The sequence below is a fragment of the Macaca thibetana genome, chromosome 2 (assembly GCF_024542745.1).
Source record: "Macaca thibetana thibetana isolate TM-01 chromosome 2, ASM2454274v1, whole genome shotgun sequence".
In the NCBI taxonomy this organism is placed as follows: Eukaryota; Metazoa; Chordata; class Mammalia; order Primates; family Cercopithecidae; genus Macaca; species Macaca thibetana.
This window is the reverse complement of record NC_065579.1, coordinates 11,726,996-11,753,706: the sequence shown is the minus strand read 5'-3', so window position 1 is coordinate 11,753,706 and position 26,711 is coordinate 11,726,996. Positions and strand designations below refer to the sequence as shown.

At 39.4% G+C, this 26,711-nt stretch overlaps 1 protein-coding gene across 1 annotated transcript in view; it reads left to right on the top strand.

The window, feature by feature from the left end:
• Window positions 1-26,711, top strand: part of STAC (SH3 and cysteine rich domain) — a 170,382-nt gene that overhangs the window by 61,220 nt on the left and 82,451 nt on the right. The window contains exon 2 of the mRNA XM_050776672.1: window positions 3,991-4,267. Within this exon, the coding sequence (XP_050632629.1) occupies window positions 3,991-4,267 (277 nt within the window). The remainder of the gene's footprint in view (window positions 1-3,990; window positions 4,268-26,711) is intronic.

Here is a 26,711-nt window from a genome sequence, read left to right as displayed (position 1 = left end):
CTCCTTGCTTCCCCCTTTTGCCCCCCATCATCCACCATCCACTTATATCCTGTGGAGTTCTCAGAGGGCTCTCCCACACATTATCCTCTGTGACTCTCACGTCAGGGTGGGTGTTATTCTGATTTTGAGACATGAGTAGTCAATTTATTGAATCATCTGAACTCAGTAGGGAGCAAACAGAAAATGATTTTTATTTTTCTATGTGATGTTGTCTACTTTGATAAACCTCTCCCTGGGTTGCATATCCCATGACAAAACCTTGGCAGATTCCTTACCTTCCTGTTCAGTTTAACGTATTAAATGTTCTTCTAAAATAAAACTTCAGTCTTACCTCCTGTGTAAGCCTCCCTTCCTCCAGCATCAGTCCAGCATCAGCCTGAAGGACTTGAAGTGAAGAGGGTCTGCACTGCTCCTTTGCAGCATCCAGGTCCTCACCTCAATGTGGCTCAATCTCAATGAATGATTCTCTCATAGGCCTCCTCACTTAGCTTTTTTTCAGAGATGGAGTGTCCTTCAAAATCAATGCTATGCTTCCAAGGACTCAGGACTCACTGCCCTGTATCCATCAGGATACACTAGCTTATGCCTCAACAATAAGCAACTCCACAATAACTCAGGGACACCTCCCTCTTCCTCCTTCTTTGGTAGCTCTGACTCCTCTGTTAGTCTGAGCTGTAGGGCAGAGGGGAAGGGACAAAAGTCTTAGCTGGTCCAGTGTTTCTGACCTTTCTGCAGGTTGTTACAGCTTCTCTGGCTAGCCTTTTCTAGCTGATCATGCCCTATTAGCAGCCCTAGTGGGGCTTTTCAGAGGGCTTTGCAGGGCCTCTCTTTTGTATGGCTCCCTGAAGTGGAGAGCTGGCTTCACACAACCACACCTGACCTCAGGAGGGCAAAGAAATACAATCCCACTACATGCATGAGGGTGGAGAGAACAGCATTGTACCGGTTATCTATTGTTGTGTACACACTATAGATATCCAATTTAATGACTTAGAACACCAGTCATCTTTGTAGTTGAAGAGTGTGTGCGTTGACAATTTGACAAGGACTCAGCTGGATAGTGCTTCTGGTCTCATCTAGACTCCCTTATTCCTGCAGGACAGCAGGGTGGCTCTGCTTCTGGACTCTATCCTAAAGTGGCAGGGAATTGACTGGACCATGTGTCTCATAATCCTTCAGGCTTCATTGGGCAGTTTGGTAGGTATCTAGAGGGTGGACAGAAGTATGCAAGGCCTCTTAAGGCCTGGGCTTGGAACTGCCTTAAAATTGCTTCTGCTACCTTCTATTGGTCAAATTTCAGAAACCAACAAGATTCAAGGAGTGGGAAACTAGACTCCACTTTTGATAGATTGAGATGCAAATTCACATTGCAAAGTGCATGGATAAGGGAAAGGGGAGAGAACTGCAGGCTTTTTGTAGTCTACCCCAAACACTAATGACCACCATATCTTCCTGGACTTCTGAAGTGGAACTTATGGGGTTAAGACAGAGGTGGTTGGGCTTGGCAAGGCCACGTAAACTTGTCTGATATATTGTGTCGGGGGAGTCTGACCAACTTATGGAGACCCTCATTAGACAAGAGTACTGAGCACCATTTGTTTATTTTTCTCTTTTTAAATTACTTTTATGATTTTATTTTTAATGACATAAAATAATTGTACCTATTTATGGAGTACATAGTGATTTTGCAATGCATATAAAGTATAGTGATCACATCAGGGTAATTAGCATATCCATAACATCAAATATTTATCATTTTTTTATGTTGGGAACATTCAGAAGTATCCTCCTTCTAACTATTTGAAACTATATAATATATTATTGTTAACTATAGTTATCCTACAGTGCTGTAGAGCACTAGAACTTATTCCTCCTATCTAGCTGTCATTTTTTTATATAAAAAATCTTTCCCTATCCTCCTTTCGCCCTGCCCTTCCCAGTCTCTAGTATCCTCTGTTCTACTTTTAACTTCTATGAGATCAACTTTTTTTAGCTTCCACATGTGAGTGAGAACAGGTAGCATTTAACTTTCTTTTCCTGGCTTATTTTATTTAACATAATGTCCTCCTGTTCCATCTTTGTCATCCACAAATGACAGAGTTTCATTCTTTATTATGGCTGAATAGTATTTCATCATGTACATGTACCATATTTCCTTTATCCATTCATTGTGTTGTTGGACCAATAGATTGACTCCATATCTTGGCTATTGTGAATAGTGCTACAATTAACATGGGGGGGGGGGCAGATGTCTCCTCAGTGTAATGATTCCCTTTCATTTAGACAAATTCCCAGCAGTGGGATTGCTGAATCACATGGTAGTTCCATTTGTAGCTTTTTGAGGAACCCCCATACTGTTCTTCATAGAGGTTGCACTAGTTTGCATTCCCACAAACAGTGTCTATGAGTTCCCTTTTCTCTGCATTTGTCATTTTTGTCTTTTTGATAATAGCCATTGTAACTGGGGTGAGATGATGCTTCACTGTGGTGTTGATTTGCATTTCCCTGATGATTAGTGATGTTGAACTTTTTAAATATATTTGTCAGCCATTTGTATGTCTTCTTTTGAGAAACGTCTGTTCAGATCATTTTCTCATTTTAAAATTGGATTGTTTGGAGGGTTGTTTTTTTTTTGCCATTGAGAGGCTTAAGTTTCTTGTATATTCTAGATATTAATCTCCTGTCTGATGCATATTGTGCAAATGCTTTTTCCCATTCTATAGGTTGTCTCTTCACTCTGTGTCAGTGGGGATTGTGCCATGCACACAGCACATCTCACCCCCGCAGCCTGGGTCTGCATGATCCATTGATCATAAGAGAGACTGGTCCATCATTGCATTGCAGCTCCAGAAACTAAAACAATCACTTTCTTTCAAGACCAAGAGTTTATGGAGCAAAAGTGCTGACAGCTTCTTCCAGTTTCCTTTGCTGTGTAGAAGCTTTTTAGTTTGATATCTGAGCATCTTTTTTCTGAAGCTTTGGGCCATACATGTTTATTCCAGGCAACAGAAAGAACTCCCATGGATATTCAATTACAAAAAGAAACCACCTTAAAGGTGAAGTGACCTGTTGCTGGGTGAAAAGAAAAACTATGTACTAAGGACTAGTGATGAGAAAGCAGAGTAAACAGGAGACACTTTTAGAAGGCCACTGTGGGGATGGACAGAGCAAGGTGCACCATGGTACAAGCTGTCATCAGGGTGCAGAATCCTCCAGTTCCTGGATCCAGAATAGAGGGGTAGATTAAACTCAAACCCAGAGCTGCCAGAATCTTGTGCTTTTCCAAACCTGTTTTGGTGCCTTTTCATAAGCCCCAGAGGCAAAGGAGAAATAGTCTAGTTTGTCATGGCCAAAGCAAGAGGGAGGGCAGCAGGAAGAGCAGAGAAAGTCAAAGGGATAATACAATATGTCCTATGTCCTACACACACACACAGGTTACTCATCCGTATGCTTCAGAACCAAGCAGACTTGAGAGTTCCTGGTTTGTGCTCTGTGGATAGTTTAGCGAGATCGATTTTGAGTCAGACAATAGACTCTTCTGCTTTGCTGTGTGCAGACAGGTGGCTGCTAAGTGATCATAAGAGAGAAAGGCCAGCTTTACACATGTAGCCTTTGAGTCCTTGAGTATGTATACTTAATATTTCCAATGATTCAAATTCAAAAGGCAAATTATGTCAAAACTCAATGTGGTGGGACACTTTGACAGCACACTGGTAGGACTTTAAGGAGACAGGTGGGGAGGAGCAGGGGCAGAAGCAAGGGCAAAATGGGACCTCTTTCTGCTCATCTGGCTTAGTGGCAGGGGCAGGGGAAATTCCCTCTTTACTAGGCACTGCCATCACCCCACCCACACAGGGACATTTATGAGCCTTCTCAAGGCTGAGGGTGTCCGTGGGGACTGTGCAGCGCACACAGCAGATCTTACCCCCACAGCCTCAGTCTGCTTGATCCATTGGTCGTAAGAGAGACTGTTCTGTCATTGCATTGCAGCTCCAGAAACTAAAACGATCACTTTCTTTCAAGACCAAGAGTTTACGGAGCAAAAGTGCTGACAACTTCTTCCAGCGAACCAACAGTGAAGACACGAAACTGCGAGCACACATGGTGGCTGAGATCAGCCCCAGCTCCAGCCCACTCCCTGCTCCAGGAAGCCTGACGTCCACACCCGCCAGGGCTGGCCTGCATCCAGGCGGCAAGGCTCATGCCTTTCAGGATCACATCTTCAAGAAGCCCACTTTCTGTGATGTCTGCAACCACATGATAGTGGGTAAGGCCTTCTCCCACCCCTTTCTCCAGATCCCAGCACCCCGGAAAGCTGAGTGAGAGTGGTGTGCCACGGGGCCAGGTACCTGCGGACAGATGCTAGGCCTCAGAGATTTACACGCGGGAAGATCATTCAGGAGTGCTTTGGGGAACAGTGTTTGTGAGAAGGTAAGGGAAGCAGCACTGGGTAGTGGGAGAAGTTGGGTTATGATACAGTTGTAATCAGGACTTCAGCTGATCCCCTGGAGATCCCTAAAGCCCTTTAGCGTGTTCTTGCATTGAAGCCCGAGGTCTGGGTCTTTGAACACCTGCATCAGCCCGTCACTGCATATAGGCAACAAGTGAGACTTGGAATCCTTGTTGCTTCCCGAAAAAAACGCCAATATCTGTCTTATGTGTATGGTCATATCAGTGACATCCAATATGGTCTGGAAGTCAGAGTTCTGCAGTTCTCCTCACCCTTTACCAAGGCTCAGTTAAGGGGTAGGATATTCAAAATGGTGGGTAATATTAACCCTTCTTACAATCACACACAAGGCTTGTTCTCATTTTCAGAAAACCTTTATGTACTCATGTTCTTATTTTCTAGTCACTCTGACTCATTTTCTCCTTTTAAATGGCGACACTTAGGAACAGTGCTTGTATCAGTCAAAGATTTCCACCAGAAAGTTGCCTAAAAGCCACCCTAAAAAGTAGTTTTAAAGTGCTGAAAAGTTTAGAAGTTCTTTAAAAATGGCCATGTTTTACCCTCACTCAGGCATCTTCAAATCAGCTGAGGTTTGGCTGATCCAGACTCAGCTTTGTTATTGCATCTTCTCTCTTCTCTTTATCTCCTGCCTTCTCCTTGAACTAGTGGGCTAGCCACATCATGCACTTCTCATGGCGAGGACAATTGGGAGCATGCAAAGCCTCTTAAGGCCGTGGGCCAGAGGTGGCACACTGACTTCTACTGGCATTTCATTAGCTGAATTAAGTTATGTGGCCAAACCCATAGTCAAGGCAGAGGCAACCCCCTAACCCCCACCTGCTGTCTCTAGTAGCAAGTACTGCAAGCCACCTGGCAAAGGGCTTGGATACAGGGAGGGGTGGAGAATGGGCTCAGTATCTCATCTACCATTTAGGATGCTCTCTGGATTACTGATCTTGTTTTGTTTGGTAGAGTCTGCCAAGTCTTGGAGCTCCCACCCTTCCACTTCACATCTCCATATGGACTTAATGCCTAGCATCTGACTGTCAGCTTGGGGCTGCTGGGCCGGGGGTGGTGGGAGGGTCTCATCATGTCTCACGCTTACAGTACTTAGACACTTCGGCCTCTAACTTAGTTTCTGTGCCTGCCTGGCTTCTGAATCTGTGTCACTTTCAATTTCCACACAAATTTCCAGTGGGCCTTTTCAAGGCAGTGTTATTCATAAATAACCCTTAAATAGGTGACGATAAGCCTCTATTTTAGATCTCATTGTGATGAGTGTGAAAAGACAGAGGATGTGTTTTTAAAAATGAGTAACAGAAATGAGTTCACCTCTGAGGAATGTCATAGTCGTTACCCTAAAGAGGATTCTAGGTACACCTCAAGTACAACAACAATTTTGAAAGCCCCTATTTTGAACATCACTAAAAAAAAGTCCTATGCTAAAGAGAATTGCACTGCACTTTTCTCTCGTCAGAAATAAATTTACATTGCAGCTGTCATTTTATCTTTATAAAGAAAGAAAAAAGAATCAACAAGTCTCACTGCTCTTTTCAAGGACAGAAACAAAATAAACCAATATTAGGCTCCCTTCAGGAAAGAACAAAGGGACTTAGCAAGGGGATATGGAGCAGAAGGAAAAGGGGGAGAAGGAAAAGGCAGAAGGAAGGAGGTGAGAAGAGGAAGAGAAATGAAGATAAGTAGGGGCTGATGTATGCTGTAACTTTCTAAAACAATACATAGAGTGTTTTAATTATCTGATAATGGAGCACAATTGATCTGCCTCTCTCTCTTTCTTGACCCTTCAGATATAGCTTTCTGTCTCCACATGGATTACCTAAAGATTTGTTTCCTTCAAGCCACAGGTTATCCTCATATTCTAGATTTTAGGGAAAGACCACCTGCTGTTATCACCTTAGAATGACATCTCAGAAAAGATATTAAAGTTGTTTGTTTTTTCCTTTCAACTGGGAACCAAAGGTTGTATAATGATAGCCAAGAAGAATCAAACCTCATCTGCGCTTTTTCCAACTGACAGATACTTCTTTAAAAATAAAATGAACCTGACATCCTTCATGTACACTCACAGTTCAGTTTACAAGGACTCACATTTGTGCCTTCCTGACAGCTGTGCCTTGAAGATGGAAAGTCCTCACCTTTGCCATAAGATCCCCGATCAATAAAAGTAGACCAAGACCCCAGCCTCATTCACTGCCCATCCATTTCTAATTTCCTTAGCTTCTTATTGCCAGCTAGGCCTTTGCCCTTGAACTTGACACCTGAAATTGCTATTTACCAGGTTCTCAGACTTGTTGTGTTTAGCAGGCACCGTGGCATGCCCTCCAGCTAATCTAACCTTGCCTTCAACACATTGATACCCTTTATGATCACCTCTTTAGCTATCCTTTCCCTGAAACTTTGGTCACATAAGCAAGCCAAAGATGATCAACCCAGCTTTTCACGAAGACATGAAATAGGCAGTTAGGTGTGTCTGTCAGCCTCAACGCTGAATGCCCGTGCCTTTGAGTCACTGGGACTCAATACTGAGTCTTAGTCTAAGAGAATTCTGAGCTGTCTGTTGTACTTGGCTAGAGGAACACACTTCTTCCACCAAGCAGATCCACTCTTAGGCCTTGACAATGATGTTAGGGGTGGGAGAACTCAGCTTCACTGTGTATCACCTAAATGTATTCCATTTATGGCATTCTATCTTACATTGAATTAACTGTCTACAATGACTCATTTCAGGAAAGCATTAAATCTGTGTGATAATCTGCATCTCATTGAAATTTCAAAGACTTCGACAAGTCAACATGTACTATTAATATAACTAACTCAATGCATGGGTCTACTTCATCAAATAAGGAGATGTTTCTGAGGGACTCCATTCTGTTTATTGCCAGATATCTTGTTTTGAAAACTATTTTTAAATTAACTAAATGTTTTTAATTCAAATTCACTTAGAAGACACAGCATATTAAACGGAGTCATATTTTCTAAACAGATATTTCGAAAAATGTATTTCATTGCCTAAAATTTCAAGTTTCTTTATACAGTTGCTGCACAAAGAATCATTCACTTTCATAACTAGCATCCATTGGGGGAAATAATAATGGCAATGGCTTAGGAAAGCATCCCTAGAAGCAGGGCCTGAGATGGGGCCTCTTACGAAAGAGATTTGTTGTGGGGAGTGCGCTCAGCAGAAGGAGAGTCAAAGAAGCAGGAGAGGCGGGGGGAGTAGCTAAGCAAGGGTGTGGTCTCACCTGGAATCTGCTTCAGACTAATTCCACCGAGTGGTCCCACCTTCAGACAAAGGACTAGGCTTTGTACATTTCTGTCCCTCAGTCACTAGCCATGCCCGCCCCCAGGAAGTAGTGAGAGTGCGGCATTCCAGGCAAGGAGCATCCCACTTGGCCAAGGACAGCCCCCTGGAAAGAAAAAGGGGGGCATCTGTGAGTCATTGGCTGCCAACACTCACAGCACTAGAATGGTAAATAAGATCAGGACAAGGCTCCACTATATCTGTAAACATACTTTGATGCTACAAGATGAAGCATAAAACACTCTCCACTAGGAACAAATTTAAATTGCAGACGAACCTTGCAATTGCTGTACCTAAAACATTATATTGCCATTATAATGAATAATATAACATGAGAAAATACTACATTACACTGAGTCCCAGGCCTTCCTGCTGTGCTGTTATTTGACAATTAAGTTGTTTTCTGACCTATTCTGACTTCATCCCATTGCTCGACAAAGCCACAAGCCATTAACCAAACCTTGAATGGAAAAAATATATATGTGTACACACCACACACACACACACACATACACACACACATATACATAAAGACATTGAACTAAAAAGACAAATCAATGTTTGCTCATCAATGAAGTTGTCTCTTGGCAAGAAAGGCCAAACAAAGATCAAGGGGAATATTAAAAAATAAATGTCAACTCGGTGAATTCTTAGAACGGAATTGCATCTCTAAGGTTCTGTCCATCACTTAATTGAAGTTGTTTTAGGAGCTGTACAGTTTGCAAATAATAAAATACAAATTCTCTCTAAAGCTTTTATTTTTAATGTTTCACATAGATACTCTCCTTTGAGCCATAGTATGTTTCCATATTAAAATGCAGCACCCAGAACTCAGTGGTTTGTCCAATGCAATTATTAATCTCGGGTGTCCAGAACTTAGCTGCTTCTTTACTACTAGAGGACAAAAAATGCGGCGTAATGTCTGGTCCAACAGATGCAAATAGTTCATTTCTCTCTTTGCACGTTCGACCCACTTGAGAGAATTCTACTGATTGTGGTCACAGATTTTTTTTTTTTTTTTTTTTTTTTTTTGAGATGGAGTCTTGCTCTGTCGCCCAGGCTAGAGTGCAATGGCACGATCTCAGCTCACCGCAACCTCCATCTCCTAGGTTCAAGCAATTCTCCTGCCTCAGCCTCCCAAGTAACTGGGATTACAGGCAAGTGCCACAGCCCCCAGCTAATTTTTGTATTTGTAGTAGAGATGGGGTTTCGCATGTTGGCCAGGCTGGTCTTGAACTCCTGACCTCAAGTGATCTGCCCACCTCGGCCTCCCAAAGTGCTTGAAATACAGGCATGAGCCACTGCACCCAGCCTGGTCATGGAATTTTAAGTGAAAATAAGTAAAGCTGGAACATAATCATGCTAAGGAGATGATGACCCAGCAGATAAGGAATGTTTGCAAGAGGTGGCAATGTTTGGCCTGGAAAAGACTTTGAAAACTATTATCTTAAAATAGTTGAAAAGATCTCATCTGGAAGAACGTTTAAACTCACTTGGAGCCTCACTTGCAAAATGACAGATGATACTGTGAGGCAGAGTTCAAGACACTAAAAAGAGCAGTTTCTTAAAGCAGTTTCAAAAGTAGCCTCCAATGGGCACAGTGGCTTGCACCTGTAATCTCAGCTACTGGGAAAGGTAAGATAAGAGGATAGCTTGAGGCTAGGAGCTTAAGACTAGCCTGGGCAAAGCAGTGAACTCCCCCACTTCTGACCCAGTCTCTAAAAAAATAAAATAAAATGAATAAAATTAAATAGAATAAAGTTGGCCAGTCATAGTAGCACACACCTGTAGTCTCAGCTACTCAGGAGGCTAAGGAAGAAGGATCACTTGAGCCCAGGAGTTTGAGGCTACAATGAGCTATGATCACATCACTGTACTCCAGCCTGGGTAACAGAGTGAGACTTCATCTCTTAAAAAAAAAAAAAGAAAGAAAGAAAGAATATTGATGTAGGCTCTGTGGATTTGAGGAGAGGATAAACCATGTGCTTGGCAAATGCTGTCTGGTGTACCCCCTTTGGATATTCACAGCACACATTAGCATTTTGAAATCCTGCCATCCTGAAAACAATCCAGGTGTTCTCAGTGGAGAACGGAGGCAGTGGGGCAAATGGATTGTAACTAAGGAGTTCTCTAGCAACAGCTACTTTTCTGTAATTCCATTTGGCTGCTATTGAACCCAGTTTGGCATGTATCTCTTTAATATACATAATTCAGAGAGAATTTCTAACTCTCGCAAGGGCAGATTCATTAAAGAGTTGTTAAGACTTCAATATAGGGTCCATCCAGTGTTCTCACAGAGATTATTAAGTATAAATGGCACACATGGATATACGGCTTGTACACAGCACCTTTCAGCTAAAAAAAGCACAATATACTTTTAAGTTAGCGTCTGCTATTATTTTTCTGAAATTTTATGCCTGCTGCCAAGTACTGTGTATTTTAAGAAATCGCTCATTGAAAATTACTTAAATGAAACACTAAACCACAATCCTTCCAGCAAAGATTGAGCAAAAATTGATGCTGGTAGACTTCAAGGAGGACATATCCTAGAGTCTTACACAGAAATGGAAGTGATACTCGTTAGGGGATACTGCTGTGCTCTGGAGCATTGCATGTCATCTTAAAAAATCCTTGAGCTGCCATCGAAAGAGAAGACAGGACAAGAGGAAGTGAGGAGGCCTGCTCTTGTGATCGTATTTCCCACTGCTCTCCCACAAATATTCACGTATCCATGGAAGGTCCTAATACTATTCTCTGGGCCCATTTTTAGTTCCCCAGCATTTGGCTCTTCCTACTGAAACACCTGAATGTCCTTCCTTCCTACTCTCTCCATCAATCCAGTCCTACATCTATCAAGACCCAATTAAAATGCTTTATCCAATTCCATGGTGATCACTTACTTTCTCTGAATTTCCATGTTATTGACAGTGTAGACTTTGGTAAGCGCCTCGAAGACACAGCCAGCTGTAATTTATGTGCCTATTCCCGTTGCAGCTATACAGCATACACCTGGCCCACAGTGAGTGCTTTTAAAACAGTTGTTAGTAAATGGGGAAAAAACAGTTTGCCTTCAAATAAAACCAACAGCAACGGAAGCAAATTTAAACAAAAATAGAACAACATGGAAAAATTTTCTGATTTTTCTAAAAGTCACTCCCAAGTATATCAAGGCTCCAGCCTGCCCAAAAGGCAGCCTGACACAGAGACCCTCTTCCCTCATCTGTCATCTTCCTCTTCATTTCTCCTTTGTGTTGCATATTTTAATGCAAAGATACTTGGTGCATGAAGGTCATAATGGGGATATCTTCACTGTGAATTATATCCATACCCAAATAAAATGGCATCCTATCCAGAGTCTCGCTCTGTCGCTCAGGCTGGAGTGCCTTGGCGCAATCTTGGCTTACTGCAACCTCCACCTCCCAGGTTCAAGCGATTCTGGCTTGTGTTTCCTTCCTTCCTGCCTCAGCCTCCTGAGCAGCTGGGATTACAGGTGCCTGCACCATGGCTGGCTAACTTTTGTATTTTTAGTAGAGATGGGGTTTCACTATGTTGACCAGGCTGGTTTTGAGCTCCTGAACTCAGGTGATCCACCTACCTTGGCCTCCCAAAGTTCTGGGATTACAGGTGTGAACCACTGCACCCGGTCAGTGGCATCCCATCCCATTTAAAGCTTCTGTCATTAATTCCACTTTAATAATATTTCCACCTTAGTTTTTTTTTATGTTTGCTTGATAGGCCTTTATCTACATTTACACTCAACCTTTTTTGTCGTGTTCTCTAAGTGCTTCTTTTGAAAATAAACGTAATTTGTTTTTAGATTTCTTTTTTGCCCAACCTGAATTTTTATTCACAAACAGAAGAAGATTTGCATTTCTCGTCATGAGTGAAATATTTGGCCTTCCCTCTGTCTTATGATTTACATGCTTTCTAGCTTGTGTTTCCTTCCATTTTGTGTATGTGTACAGTATTTCACATGTGGTTTCTATGTTCTTTCTTTTTAATAGCTACTCATCTGTTGGCAGATATATAATATGTTCTACCAATAATTACCTCTGGGATTTTCAAACACATTATTTATTCTACATTTCTCAAATTATTAAAAAGTAAAAATAAATATGGTATTTTGTTCCTCTGTGATTCCAGACAAATTTACCAAACTTTTCATCTCAACTCCCACCTCCCTAGCAACAGTATTTCTACTTCCTGTTTTTGCAAATTAATCCAGATTTTAAAAATCAATCCAGGTTTTTATTATTTCAGTGTTTTATAATTCATACTTTTGATTGAGAATAAATCTTAAGATATATACAAATTTTGTAACAAGATTTATACATCTTGTTAGATATTTCTAGCTTTAACCAGTTTCAATACTCACCACCATTCTATTCTATTACTACATAACTTCCCAGTTCTTTTTCTTCTTTTCTTTCCTTTTCATTGGTACATAATAATTACACCTATTTAGGAGTTATGTGTGTTATTTTGATGCATGCATGCGGTGTTTAATGATCAAATCAGGGTATTTAAGTTATCCATCACTTCAAACACTCATCATTTCTTTGTGTTGGGAACATTTCAAATCTTCTCTTCTAGCTATACTTAACTTCCCTTTTCTTAAGCTCTTATTTTTGTTTTGTTTCTCAGTTGCTCAAAGTTTATTTTCAGTAATATTTTTTCAAGAAGAAAATGTGAGTAGCAAATACATAAGGGAGTAAATTGCCATGGATTCCACTAGTTTAGCTAATGAGTCTCTCGCAGGTGGGGGCAGATTGGTGAGCAGAGGTCAACTCAGGGCTTTCTGGTGGCTTTACGCAGATCCGCTCTTTAGCATTGTTCCCCTGTCTGCTTTGCTCTCACTGAAGTTACTAGCACATTCTTGCCTTTTATATTAGTCTATAAAACCTAAAGACTCGGGCACTGCTGCTTTATGTTAGCAATTAAATCAGCTGCAGTATCAGGTCTGTCCTTCACTGCCTCTACGAAGGATTTGGATTGTGAAATTTTATTTTTTGCTTCCCTATACCCCACACATCATTTCAGCATATTTTTAAAATTTCTTCTTTAGATTCCTTTATCATACTATCCGATTCTCTTGTATTTTATTGCCAACCAAAAGCAGATGCTGTTTATAATTGCCTTTTGTTTAACATAGTATAACTTTTCAAGGCATATCTTTCCTTATGGCATTGTCTAAAGGGGTAAAGGAGACAGATTGTGTAATACAGTCACATAAACTGGCACATGGCAAATGTGACAACATAAATTCCAGAGGGCAGACACCATGATGTGCTGTGTTCTCTGGAGTGTCCTTAGTACTAAGCCCAGCACCTAATAGTTGGCCAACATGAATTTGTTGAGTGAGTGAATGAGTGTTCAACCAGCAAGAAATATTATCATCAGAAATACAGTTATGATCATTTTTATGATACATAAAGCAAAACGCTGAGAATTAAGAAGGTAGAATTGCAGTTAACTCCAATAATCATTTATCCATCACACATGGACTAAGCACCAACTGTGTGAGGGGCCCTATACTGATATCTGGGAACACCAAGTCTGACATCATCATAAATTCAAGTGAGAGACTGAGAGGTAACAAAGGAAAGGGGAATAGACATTACCTAGAAAGTGGCAGAAAGGAGGAGCCCCTGCCACTATAAGCCAAAGGCCTGTGGGGCCTCCTTCCATGACTGACTCTTCAGTTATAGGTGGACAAGGTGGGCTCAACAAGCCTCCTGGTGCTCTCCCTGGCCTTCCAAGGCCATCCCACCCAGACCTCTATCCAGGTGGTCAAACTGGAATGTCCTAAAGCCAAATTGCTAATGGGAGGATGTCTGAACTCTATTTTGGGTACCAGTTTGTGGAAGTTGGGAAGCCAAAGGAACTGTTAGAGTCTAGTTCATTTCAATGACTTTGGTCATAATACTGCTACATATTTCTCTAAATCTGTTTTTCTATATATGCTAATCTTAGAAAGACATGGACACTATCTCCCCTCTCCACCCCATCCTTAAACATCTCATGACTATTAAGAATGAGAAAGGGACTAAGTGGCAAGAGAACGTCTTCATATGCATACAACTTTCCAGAAAATAAAAATTTGCCAAGTTGTCAGACACTGCCTCTATCTTATCAGTGTAAGAAAAAAAATACAGACCTTCCTTCCTGTAAACTGTTTATTTTACTATTAATAGTAACTAACTGAAGTCTTAAATGATCAAATTCAGGGAGGGGGGAATATTTTTTAAGTCAGCCAAAGGAAAGAGGCTGTCTCTCTCAAATTACAGCCCATAATGTTTGCAAGTGCTTTGGTGATTTCTTGAACCACTGTGTAGAGATGATCTTTCAGGACAGTAATGTTTTTCCTGCCCCTAAAAAGAGACTTGTGTTTTAGGAGCCTTTTCAGATCATACCTTAGCAGAAAGAAGTGGTACACAGGAACATATTTTCAGTGTCTAAATAATAGACCAGAAAAGGGAGAATGTCTGATCATTTAAGGTGGTCTTTTGTTATATTTTTAGTCATTCCCTAGAGGTCACCAAATTGATACTATTCAGTAATATCACAGCACATATATTCTGAATACATATTTTCATGTTCTTCTGAGACCAGTTGTGTTTCATGTATTTTATCTCTGTTCCATTCAGGAAGAAATAAAAGTATTGCCCAGGTCAGAAGGAAAGGAGGAGAAATTATCTGAGGTGGAGTTTGAGTGAAGCTTGGGGTGGAGAGAAAGTAGACACAGCAATGAATCCTGGATGCACTTAAGAGTTTTCTTTACTTGAAGCTGCAAAGCCTTTTCCCGCCTGTGATATTGCTGATTCCTGCCTTCCTGCCTTCCTGCCTAAGTTTCAGACCAAGCCATGACAAAGTTGAGAGGCTGCCTGCCTTTTGACTCATTCTTACTTCTGTGTGTAAAGGCTAGGAATCCACAGGAATAGGACATCTGCAGCTATAAACACAAAGAAGAGGGAGGCCAGTTGGAAAATGTGCATCCTGCAGTATCATTCAGCTGCCGTAACAGGGAATGCTCCACTGACCTACTTTAGAATGGTCCTCTTGGTTGTGCAGCCACAGTGGATACCACATCGTAAAATGACAGAACTGGGCCAGTAGTATAAAATAGGGCAGTCCATTGTATATGTCTGGGACTCAGTGAAACAGGCACTCAGTGAAACAGGCAGGTGTGTGTGTGTGTGTGTGTGTGTGTGTGTGTGTGTGTGTCTACACTGTGACCCAATTATTAAGGATAGAGTGAAGAGAAATATATGGCTAAATCCTGTTAAAGTGTTTTCTCCATAGCTTATCAAACGCTGTCTGATTGTTCAACCACAGAAACAAAGCAGGTATCATTCTATCACATGTTACGCATACCTGGGGAAGAAAATGCAGAAGCGTATGGCAACCGTGCAGTCCCTGCCTCAACAACATTACGATAAATAAACATAGGAAGGCCCATACATACAATGTACACGCATGTGCATAACACTCCTGCCTCCAGTCAGGGATGTTTCTGTTGTCATAGCAAGACTATGGTTTAAAGGGCTCATATCCACTTCAGCCTATACCAGATCCTTTGCAATCTAAGATCCAGACACCATCCCCCCATTTCCAGTGTCATAAAGAGAAGTGCCAAGAATCACATATAATTAAAACTGATGAAGGACGATGAACGAACCTGACTCTGTTGACCTGAAAGAACTATATCACTGTGCCTGAGATTATCCTAATATTTATGTTTGTAAGGATATTTCAAGGAATACCTTCTGAGTATCTATTTTCTTATTTTAAAAGACACTAGGTGTGTTGTCAAGTTTAAATGAGCCAGTACTCAAATGCAGTCGTGCTCAGTTATTAGTAACTTTCAAGGCACTTTCCTTCTTCCCTGTCTTACTGCCTTGCTTCCTGCTGTATAGGGACCTTGCGAAGCTGCTGCAGGCCTCCCTGCTCTCCAGAGGTCTAGTCTATTACATCGACTGCCAAAAGTTTGCTGCCCACATGCCTTCTTGATGCCAAAATGCTAAAATACATCTACAGTGAGACAAAGCGTCTCCTCCCTCAATAAAACTTGCCACTTCGCTGGTGTTCTCTCTCCTCTGAGGGCAGATGGCACCTCATCCTCAGCTACCTGGCCCCTTTATCGAGAAATCCCTTCCATGACCACAGTGTCAGTGCTACTTTTGTGGCTTCTCTCTCATCGGCACCCACTTCTTTTCCCCACAGCTCCCACCCTGGTTCAGGCTTTAGTACATTTCATATGAATTCTTTCAAGAACTTCCTAAATTATGTCATTTCCCTCTCTCTCCATCTCCTCATCCACTTAACACACTGCCGCCATATCTCTTCTGGAAGCAAACCGGCATCACATTACTGCTTTTCTCAAGAATGCTTGCACTACCTCATTGCCCGAAGAATCATGGTCATGCTGCCTAGTTTGACTTGCTCAAACCTCCAGTAACTAACAAAGGTGAAGTAAGAACTTTGTCTCACTGGATTCATAGAAAGTAAAACTTTGTTCAGTACCCCTAACGGTCATCAACAGTGCCACAGGTGATCATCAGCAAGTGGATCATCACAAACAAACAAACTCAAAATATAGACCAGCAAGAGACAGGAGAGAGGCAGGATCATGCCAAGGAGTCAGAGGGTTGGTGGATCGAGTGATCTTGGACAACTGATTTACCTTCTCTCAATGTAAGTGTCTTTAAAATGAGTTAGAAATAACAATACCTACATCATAGAATTTACTGACAACTAAAGTGATACATGTGAAAGCACTTTGTGGACTAGAAGACTTAAAACCTGTTCACTATTATTAAAGCTATCTTTATGTGTGAAAAGCAGGTTGATATTAACCATATATCAAATTCCTAGGAAAGCAGTCTGGAAATAGGGAAAGGGGGTTGAGCATGAATTGGCCAGTCCATTCTTTGGAGACCTGAAGATCAATACAAATTATTCAGCCTTGAGCTAGAAGAGTAATTCTGAAGAAAGCACATGAAATTGTGAACACTGCAGACTTCAGAAAAGAGGAGAAGACGACAGCGTAGCAGATATTATTAATACTGGGGTCAGGGATATCAAGTTCAGATGTTTCCCAGATGGTCGTGAGAAAATGATCATCCAGGAGGATACCTCCTCCCAAAACTTTAAGCAAAACACACGAAAGAGAAGAAAAGTCTACCAGCCATGGTATTAGGATGTGAACCAGTGACCCAGAGGGCAAAGGCTGTGGACTCCAACCACAAGGCCCTCAGCCAACCTAACTCTAATTGCTATTTTTAAAGCCAAGTGCGGGTGAGGGGAGGGGGAAGTAGAGAGAGTTTTTCCACTAGTAGTCAGGAACCAAAATAGGAAAGATCAACAGAGGCATTTATAAACAATGAATGCCATTAGTTTTTTTAAAGCTAAGACAGGGTTGGAAAAGATGTAGTAGAGCAAGGAGTGGGGAACATAGGCAGGGAAAGATGGCCTTGGGGTCTTCGCATTTTTAAAGGATCCTTTCTGCTTGCTTGATGGCATTTCAAAAGTCACTGGTGAATTACTATATTATTGAATTTCCTGGAAAACTTAGAAACTATTTTGTTCAACTGAACTTGGAGTAGGGGAGAGATGGAATGGGTTATTTTTCACTGAGGCCCCATACTAGAGTTCAGCTGTACTAGAGAATGTGCTCCCTTTCTTCCCCTTAAATAGAAAATTTTGTAACTATTGAGAGATATCTAAAGTTTAGGGGCAGTTTAAGTTGTAATGCTCTAACTCCAAATATCAAGCTCTTTCTAAAACACACACTGAGAAGACAGTGACAAGTAATCTAGGTCTCCCATTGGGATGATAAGAAAGAGGTCATTTGTAAGCCCTGGTTCGAGCCATGTCTGCTTAACTTCCCAGCGTGGTGTGACAAGAAGACCATAAGACCATGAGGCTGGAGATTAGTATTTTAATTCCAGCTCTGCGTGAAGGAACAGTATGATATCTACCAAATCACTTTGCTTTTCTGAGCCTTAGTTTCTTTAAAAATGAGAGGGTTGGCTAGATCTGGGAGGGCAAACCGACTTCCAGACTAATTGATTGAAAGTGCCTCACCAAAGAAGCTTCTAAAGCTGCACCTCAATTTAGAGAAAAAATGGTGATGGATTAGTGATGTTTGCCATGTACCCCAAACGAAGGACTTCAATACATGTGTATTCGCTTTTCCTAGGCTGCTGATCTATAAGGCAAGACATCTCCGAAATTTAGTGAGTATCTAAGTCACCCAGAAGTCTTATTAGAATACACATTCTGATTTAGTGGACCCGGTTGGGCCTTGAGCATCTGCATTCCTAACAGGGTCTCAGGTAATGCTGGTGATGCTAGTCCAGGAACTACACTTTTAGTTGCAAGGCTTTAACATATCTTCCTGACAAAATTCTCTGAAACTAAAACTCAGGAAGTAACTGAAGAGTTATGTGAAAGGGGAGAGAAAAAGGAAGTACAAAAATAGTTGAGAAAAGAGCTAATTTTATTTTTTAATAATATCTTTACTTTGTTTCTTGCATATATATTCATCTTATTCTTTCTTTCTTTCCCCACAGATGCTTAATATATACAGATTATCCTGGTAAATAATTGGGGATACACATAAAAAAACCTGAACCAAAGCATATACAAAGTACTAGGGAAAGCCACGTGTAGAAACAATAGTTCTACCTCAGGAGGAAGAGGTCAGTGAAAGTTCCATAAAGAACGTAGTATTTGAGTTGGGTATTGAAGGATGAATAGGAGTTAATGACTCTCTACCAAACTATCTACAGTTCTTAGCAGCAATATCCTGTTGTGTACAAAGAACCAAAACATCTTATATTTTCTTTAAAATAAAAGCATAACAGAATCAATTTTTAATTTTCCAGAAGCTAATACATAGTCTACAGATTGCTGTAGCTTAACCATTGTCTCTCTTTTGATGAACTCCTCATTTAGGAGGCACCATATCCAAAAGGAAAATCAAATGGTTTCATGATGTGGTTTCGGTCAGAAATGGTATTTTAAAAGAGTTCTGGACCAGTTTATTCTTTTATTCCTGATTTCCAAATTAAAATAGATCAAAGAACTGGTATCTTGATACAACCAGAAAATCTAGCTAGAAGGTTTCAGGTAATCCTAGTTGATGAAAGAGGGGGAGAATAAATAAGTAAAGGACACCAGCCAGAAATGCAATGTCAGGTATGCATTAAGTCAGACTTGCTTTAGGATTCTAGCTCTATCACTTACTAACTAGTTAATCTAGTAACATTGTTTAAACTCTCTGATCCTCAATTTTCCATCTGTTAAGTGAGGAATAATAGTTACCTTCAAAGAACCATGTTAGAGAAAGTGTATGCCATCTCCACTTCTTGGCAACCCTGGGCACAGTCCCATGTCAAGTGGCCTTAGTCTTGATTATCTCTCAGTTTCAACCCTTCAGGAATAAAGATGAATAGTTCTTCTAGGCAAAGGAAGGAAGAGGGAATGTGTAATCAGGATACCTGGGTTCAGATCTCATCTCTGCACCATTCTTGCCCTATAGCCTTAGACCAAGCACTTGCCTCCCCAAGCCAGGTTCCTCAGCTATTTAAAAAAAAAAAAAAAAAAAAATAGCTGAAAATAACTATTGCTCTACATTGGTGGTTTTCAACTGGAGCAATTTGCCTCACACTTTAGCAAATAAAAAGATACAACACCCAGTTAAATTTGAAATTCAGATAAACAACAAATTTTTTTCATAGGTCACTGGCAATATTTGGGATACACTTGTCCCATGCAATATTTGGGAAACACTAACACAAAAAAAAATTTATTATATGAAATTAAAATCTAATCGAGCTTTCTGTTTTTTATCTGGCAACCCTACCCCCAAGGGACATTTGGCAATGTCTGGAGATGGTTGTTACAACTGTGGGAGAAGGGATGCTGCTGGCATTAGTGGGTAGAGGCCAGGGATGCTGCTAAATTTGCACAGGACAGGCCTGCACATATACACAGAACAAAGAATTGTCAGGCCTCAATGTCAGTAGTGCAGAGGCTGGAAAACCTTGGCCAGAAAATGTGGATTGAAAAACATGCTTTGAAGTCTATAATGAAAGCCAACTAATATGGTTAAAAGTCCATACTACCCAAAGCGATTTACAGATTCAATGCAATCCTATCAAAATTTTCAAATGTCTTTCTCATAGATGTATAAAACACAATTCTAAAATTCGTGTGAAACCACAAAAAAACCTGAATAGCCAATTCTTCAAAAATAGTATTTCCTTTTAAAAATGTGTAGTGTTTTATTTCTTAATATAAGAAAATATGCTCCTTATGGAAAATGAGGAAATACAAGTAAGCAAAAACAAAAACAAAAGGAATTATAATTCCACAATTCAGATAGCCATATTATTAACATCTTGGTGTGTGCCCTGCTAGACTTTTTTACATGTATGTATATGCATATTTTGAATGAGTTTTCTAAATATTTTTGTTTTTACCCTAATTTTGACACTTTAACATTATGTTGTGAACGTTAATTAAAACATTAGTTAAAAATTATCTCAGTGGCCGAAATATTTTGTTTATGGATGTACCACATTTTCATTAACTAATAACCTATTTTGTGATATTTTTTTGTTTTTCATTTTTTAGTATATGCCAAGCTGAAGTAAGCATCTTTGTAGTAAGATATTTGCAGATATGCTTAATTAATGTGTAAGACCCGGTTCTAATATTAAAATTGCTGCTTCAAAAAATAATGCCCATGTTTAAAGCTTTTGATGCATGTCCCCAAATTAATCTGACAACTGTGGTACCATTTTCCTCTTCCAGCACAGCGTGTGAGAGTGACCATTTGCCTGCATCCCATCAATGATGCTAACTTTTAGGGTTTTTTTCAATCTTGCAAATTTGATGGGGAAAAAAACAGATAGCTTGCTATTCTCATTTCTAGTTATTTGATTACTAATTAAGTATGTGATTTATTAGATGCTTAACTTTCCATTTTATTTCTTTTTTAAGTTGTCAGTTTATGTCCTCGAACAATATATTTTTGGCTTATTTATCCTTTTCTGTTAATTTGTAAGAACTGCTTATAAATCCTATAGAATGCTGTATAATATCCTTAATTATGTAAAGCAGTAACTTTCCTAATTTATCCGCCTTTCAGTTTTGTACTAATGATTTCATTTTTATGTGACAAAATGTACCAATCTTTTGGTATATTGCTTTCTCTCATAAAATGATGCTTAGAAAGGATTTCTCTACCCAAAAATGAATAACCTAGGACTTATGATTTCTCCAACTAATTTAGTAGTTTAAACTTTTGTTTAAATTTTTCAACCCATCCAAATTTTATTTTAGAATTAAGTATCTGGTGTTTTCCCAAAAAAATTAGCCAGGTTAACTCACCAATCTTTGCTGAATAATTCCTCCTTCCACTGCTGATTTGAAAAGTCACTTTTATCAAAAACTAAATTCTTAAAGATACTTAGGCTCTCAATTCGCTTTATTGGTTATTTTATTAGTTCCAGTAGCTCTCTAGTTTAAGTACTATTGTGGTTTACAACAAATTCTTTTTCAAAAATGTTTTGATATTTTCATGCATGTACTTTTCAATATAAATTTTAGAATCATTTTACAAAATCCCCCACCCAAATCCCATTGATATTTCAACTGGAATTCTGGTAAATCTGCAGAACCACTTGAAGAAAATTGGCATCCCTTCAAGAAATGTTTTTCTTATTTAATAAGCATGCTGAGTATTATTAATATCTGACATCTTTGCATTTTTTCAAACTTAATTAAGAATTCATTCAGCAAATACTTATGGAGTATCTCCTCTTGTGCTAAGCCCTGTTCTAAGCACTTGGGATGCATCAATGAACAAACCAGGCAAAGATCTTTGCTCTCAAATTGTTGACATTTTAATTGGGGAGATGATGGATGGATGACGGATGAATGGATGGATAAAGATGAAAAGATAGGTAAGAAAGTGATTGACAATAGGTAGATAGATAATTTTCTAAGGTGATAAAGGATATGGAAAGAAGGAAAATGTAAAACAAACAGGAAGAGAAAGATCAAAAGTGCAGAGGCAGGGGCAGGTTGCAGTATCACATGAGGTGGTCAGAATGAGAGTCATCAAGAAGATAATATGAGTAAATTTTGCAGAAAATGAAGGAACTCCTGGGAAGAAGCATTCCAAGTGAATGAAACAGCTAGAGCAAACTTCAAAGCAGAGCATACTTGGTGTCTTTAAGTAACAGCCAGAGGCCAGTGTGGGGCTAAAACAGAGCGAATAAGGAGCACAGAGTAAAGGAGCAGAGAGATCTTGTGCAACTCTGTAAGCCATTGCAAGGACGTTGGCTTTTATTCTGTAGAGTAATTACAGGACATGGATCTAATTATACTTGCAAAGTATTGGTGTTTCTGCTATGAGAAAAATAGACTTTGATGGCATGGGGGCGAGGATTGACACAAGCAGAATGGTTAGGAGGCTATTACAGTAATTCAGATAAGAGATCAAGGTACAGCAGGAAGAATAGAGATGGTGTCAGATTGTTCATATATTCTGAATGACCCTAACTGGATTGATTTTCTACATGTCGGCTGTATGGGAAAAATAGGAGATGGGGATGCTTCCAAGGTTTCTGGCCTAAGCAACTTGAAAAATGAAGTTGCCATCAACTTAGACAGGGAAACTGTCTACTATAAGTTTTGGAGTATGTGAGGTTGTCTAGATTCTGGAGTATGCGTTGGGGGAAAATTCAGTGTTAGTCAGGTTAAAATTGAAATGTTTATTTGACACCCAAGCCAAAAGAAAAAAATGTCAAGTAGTCAGGTGTATCAGTAGGTCTGGAGTTTGAGAGTCTTGTCTAGATTAGAGTTTTAATTTTGAAATCATCATCATATACATAGTATTTAAAGGCATGAGACCTTTTGATATGAGCCACAGAGTAAGTATAGACAGAGAAGAGGACCAGTGACTGAGCCCTGGAGCCCTCTCATGTGAAAAAGTTGGATAGAAGAGGAGGAACTAGCAAAGGGACTGGGAAGGAGTGACCAGTGTAGTAGGTGTAAGCCAAGAAAGTGTGTTGTCTTCGAAGCCAAAAAGGAAAATAGGTTGAGGAGAGAATGATCAGCCTTGTCAAATGCTTTTGATGGCTCAATTATGGGAAGGACTTTGACTGTGACACTTAGCCAAATGGATCATGGTGTCTGGTAACCTTGATGAGAGCAATTTTTGTGGATGGTGAGGAAGAGCTTCTAATGTTTCTGCATTACATATCATAGAAATTTATTTCACATGTGTATTCTTTATTATATTAGGGAAGTGCCCTTCTGTCCCATATTTAGTCATAGCTTAAGTCAGAATGAGAAGTCTATTTATATGATTGTTAGATTGACAACTATTTCTCATAATAAGCGATCTTTGCATTCCTGGGGAAAAAAAACCTGACAAGATCTTGTGACTCTTCTTTCTGTACAAGGTGGACTTTGTTTTGCTAACATTTGATTTAAAATTTTTAGACTTATAAGTAAGATTGATCTGTAGTTTCCCTTCTTTGCTTTGAGAAATTTTGGTTTCATTTTTAGTGCAACTTATAAATTTAATTGAGAAGCTTTTTTGTTATATTGTACAACTTAATAGAAGGGAATTCTCTCAATGATTTGATAAAAAGCTAGTCCTACAATTGTGTAGACAAGGCATCTTTTGGCAGGGGTTCCTGAAATAATTTTTCTTTCAATTTCATCCTCGGTCATTAGGCTATTAAAGTCTTCTCTCTGTCTTCCTTACACTTTTGATGGAATATATTGGAGCCAGGCTTTGAATCCAGGAATGTGTGGCTCTAAAATCAATCCAAAATCTTGAAACACAAGAAGCATACATCTGTGTCTATATCAAAATATCTCATTTTATTTTATTTTATTTTTTAATTTATTTTTTATTTCAATAGATTTTTGGGGAACAGGTGACTTTGGTTACATAATAAATTCTCTACTGAGATTTTGGTGTACCTATCACTTGAGCAGTGTACCATCCTTTATCCCTCACCCCCGCAACCCTTTTCCCCCAAGTCCCCAAAGTTCAATGTATCTTTCTTATTTCTTTGCCTTTTCAAAGCTTAGCTCTCACATGTTAGTGAGAACACATGATGTTTGGTTTTCCAATCCTGAGTTATTTCACTTAGAACAACAGTCTCCAATTCCATCCAGGTTGCTACGAATGGCGTTATTTGTTCCTTTTAATAGTTGAGCAGTATTCCATGGTGTGTATATATATGTGTTTGTATATATATATACACACACACATTTTCTTTATCCACTTCTTGATTGATGGGCATTTGGGCTGGTTCTATATTTTTGCAGTTGTGAATTGTGCTACTGTAAATATTCATGTGCACGTATCTTTTTCATATCATGACTTTTCCTCTGGGTAAATAGCCAGTAGTAGGATGCTGAATCAAACAGTACATCTACTTTTAGTTCTTTATAGAGTCTCCACACTGTTTTCCATAGTGGTTGTACTCATTTACATTCCCACCAACAGTGTAAAAGTGTTCCCTTTTCACCACATCCATACCAACATCTATTTATTTTTATTAATTTTTTATTATGGCCATTCTTGCAGGAGTGAGTTGATATCACATTGGGGTTTTGATTTGCATTTCCCTGATAATTAGTGATGTTGAGCATTTTTTCATATGCTTGTCGGCCATTTCTCTATCTTCTTTAGAGAGTTGTCTATTCATGTCCTTAACCCACTTTTTGATGAGATTTTTTTTTCTTGCTGATTTGTTTTAATTCCTTGTAGATTCTGGATATTAGTCCTTTGTCAGAGGTATACGTTGTGAAGATTTTCTTCCATTCTGCTGATTATTTTTTTTGCTGTAAAGAAGCTTTTTAGTTTAATTAAGTCCTATCTATTTATCCTTGTTTTTGCTGCATTTACTTTTGACTTCTTGGTCAAGAAGTCTTTGCTTAAGCCAAAATCTAGAAGGGTTTTTCCAATGTTATCTTCTAGGTTATTGTATTAGTCTGGGTTCTTTTAGAGGGACAGAACTAATAGTACTAAAGGGGAGTTTATTAAGTATTAACTTACATGATCACAAGGTCCTTGTCTGTAAGCTGAGGAGCAAGGAGAGCCAGTTTGAGTCCCAGAACTGAAGAACTTGGAGTCCTATGTTTGAGGGCAGGAAGCATCCAGCATGGGAGAAAGAGGTAGGCTGGGAGGCTAGGCCCATCTCTCCTTTTCACATTTTTCTGCCTGATTTATATTCACTGGAAGCTGACTAGATTGTACCCACCAGATTAAGGGTGGATCTGCCTTCCCCAACCCGGTGATTCAAATGTTAATCTCTTTTGGCAACACCCACACAGACATACCCAGGATTAATACTTTGTATCCCTCCAGCCAATCAAGTTGACACTCACCCTCAGTATTAACCATCACAAATATTTATGGTTTCAGGTCTTAGATTTAAATATTTGATCCACATTAAGTTGGTTTTTCTATAAGGTGAGAGATGAGGATCCAATTTCATTCTTCTACATGTGGCTTACCGATTATCCCAGTACCATTTGTTGAATAGGATGTCCTTTCTCCACTGTATGGTTTTTTGTTTTTGTTTTTTTTCTGTTTGTTTGTTTTGCTTTGTCACAGAGATCAACTGGCTGTAAGTATTTGGCTTTATTTCTGGGTTCCATATTCTGTTTCATTGGTCTATGTGCCTATTTTTATACCAGCACCATGCTATTTTGGTGATCATGGCTTTATAGTATAGTTTGAAGTTGGGTAATGTGATGCCTGCAGATTTGTTCTTTTTGCTTAGTCTTGCTTTGGCTACATGGGCTCTTTTTTGGTTTCATATAAATTCTAGGATTGTTTTCTCTAGTTCTGTGAAGAATGGTATTGGTATTTTAATGGGAATTGTACTGAATTTGTAGAATGCATTTGGCAATATAGTCATTTTTCCAATATTGATTATACCCATTTATGAACATGAGATGTGTTTCCATTTGTTTGTATCATCTATGATTTCTTTCAACAGTGCTTTGTAGTTTTCTTTGCAGCTATTCTGAAATGGGTTGAGTTCTTTATTTGATTCTCAGCTTGGTCACTGTTGGTATATAGCAGAGCTACTGATTTGTGTACATTAGGTTTATATCCTAAAACCTTGCTGGATTTATTTATCAATTCTAGGAGCTTTTCGGATGAGTCTGTAGGGTTTTCTAGGTATAGGATTGTATCATCAGCAAATAGGCACAGTTTGACTTCCTTTTTACCAATTGGGATGCACTTTATTTCTTTCTCTTGTCTGATTGCTCTGGCTAGGTCTTCCACTACTATGTTGAATAGAAGTGGTGAAAGTGGGCATCCTTGTCTTGTTCCAGTTCTCAGGGAGAATGCTTTCAACTTTTCCTTGTTCAGTATAATGTTGGCTATGTGTCATAGATGGCTTTTATTACCTCAGGTACGTCCCTTCTATGCTGATTTTTCTGAGGGTTTTAATCATAAAGTGATGCTGGATTTTGTCAAGTGCTTTTTCTGTGTCTATTGAGATGATCATGTAATTTTCATTTTTAATTCTGTTTATGTGGTTTATCACATTTATTGACTTACACATGTTAAACCATCCCTGCATCCCTGGTATGAAGCCTACTTCATCATGGTAAATTATCTTTTTGATATGCTGTTGGATCTGGTTCACTAGTATTTTGTTGAGGATTTTTGCATCTATGTCGTCAGGGATATTGGTCTGTAGTTTTATTTATTTGCTATGTTCTTCCCTGGTTTTGGTGTTGGGTGGGGTGATACTGAATTCATAGAATGATTTAGGGAGAATTTACTGTGTCTCCATCTTTTGGAATAGTGTCAATAGGATTGGTACTAACTCTTCTTTGAATGTCTGATAGAATTCAGCTATGAATCCATGTGGTTCTGGA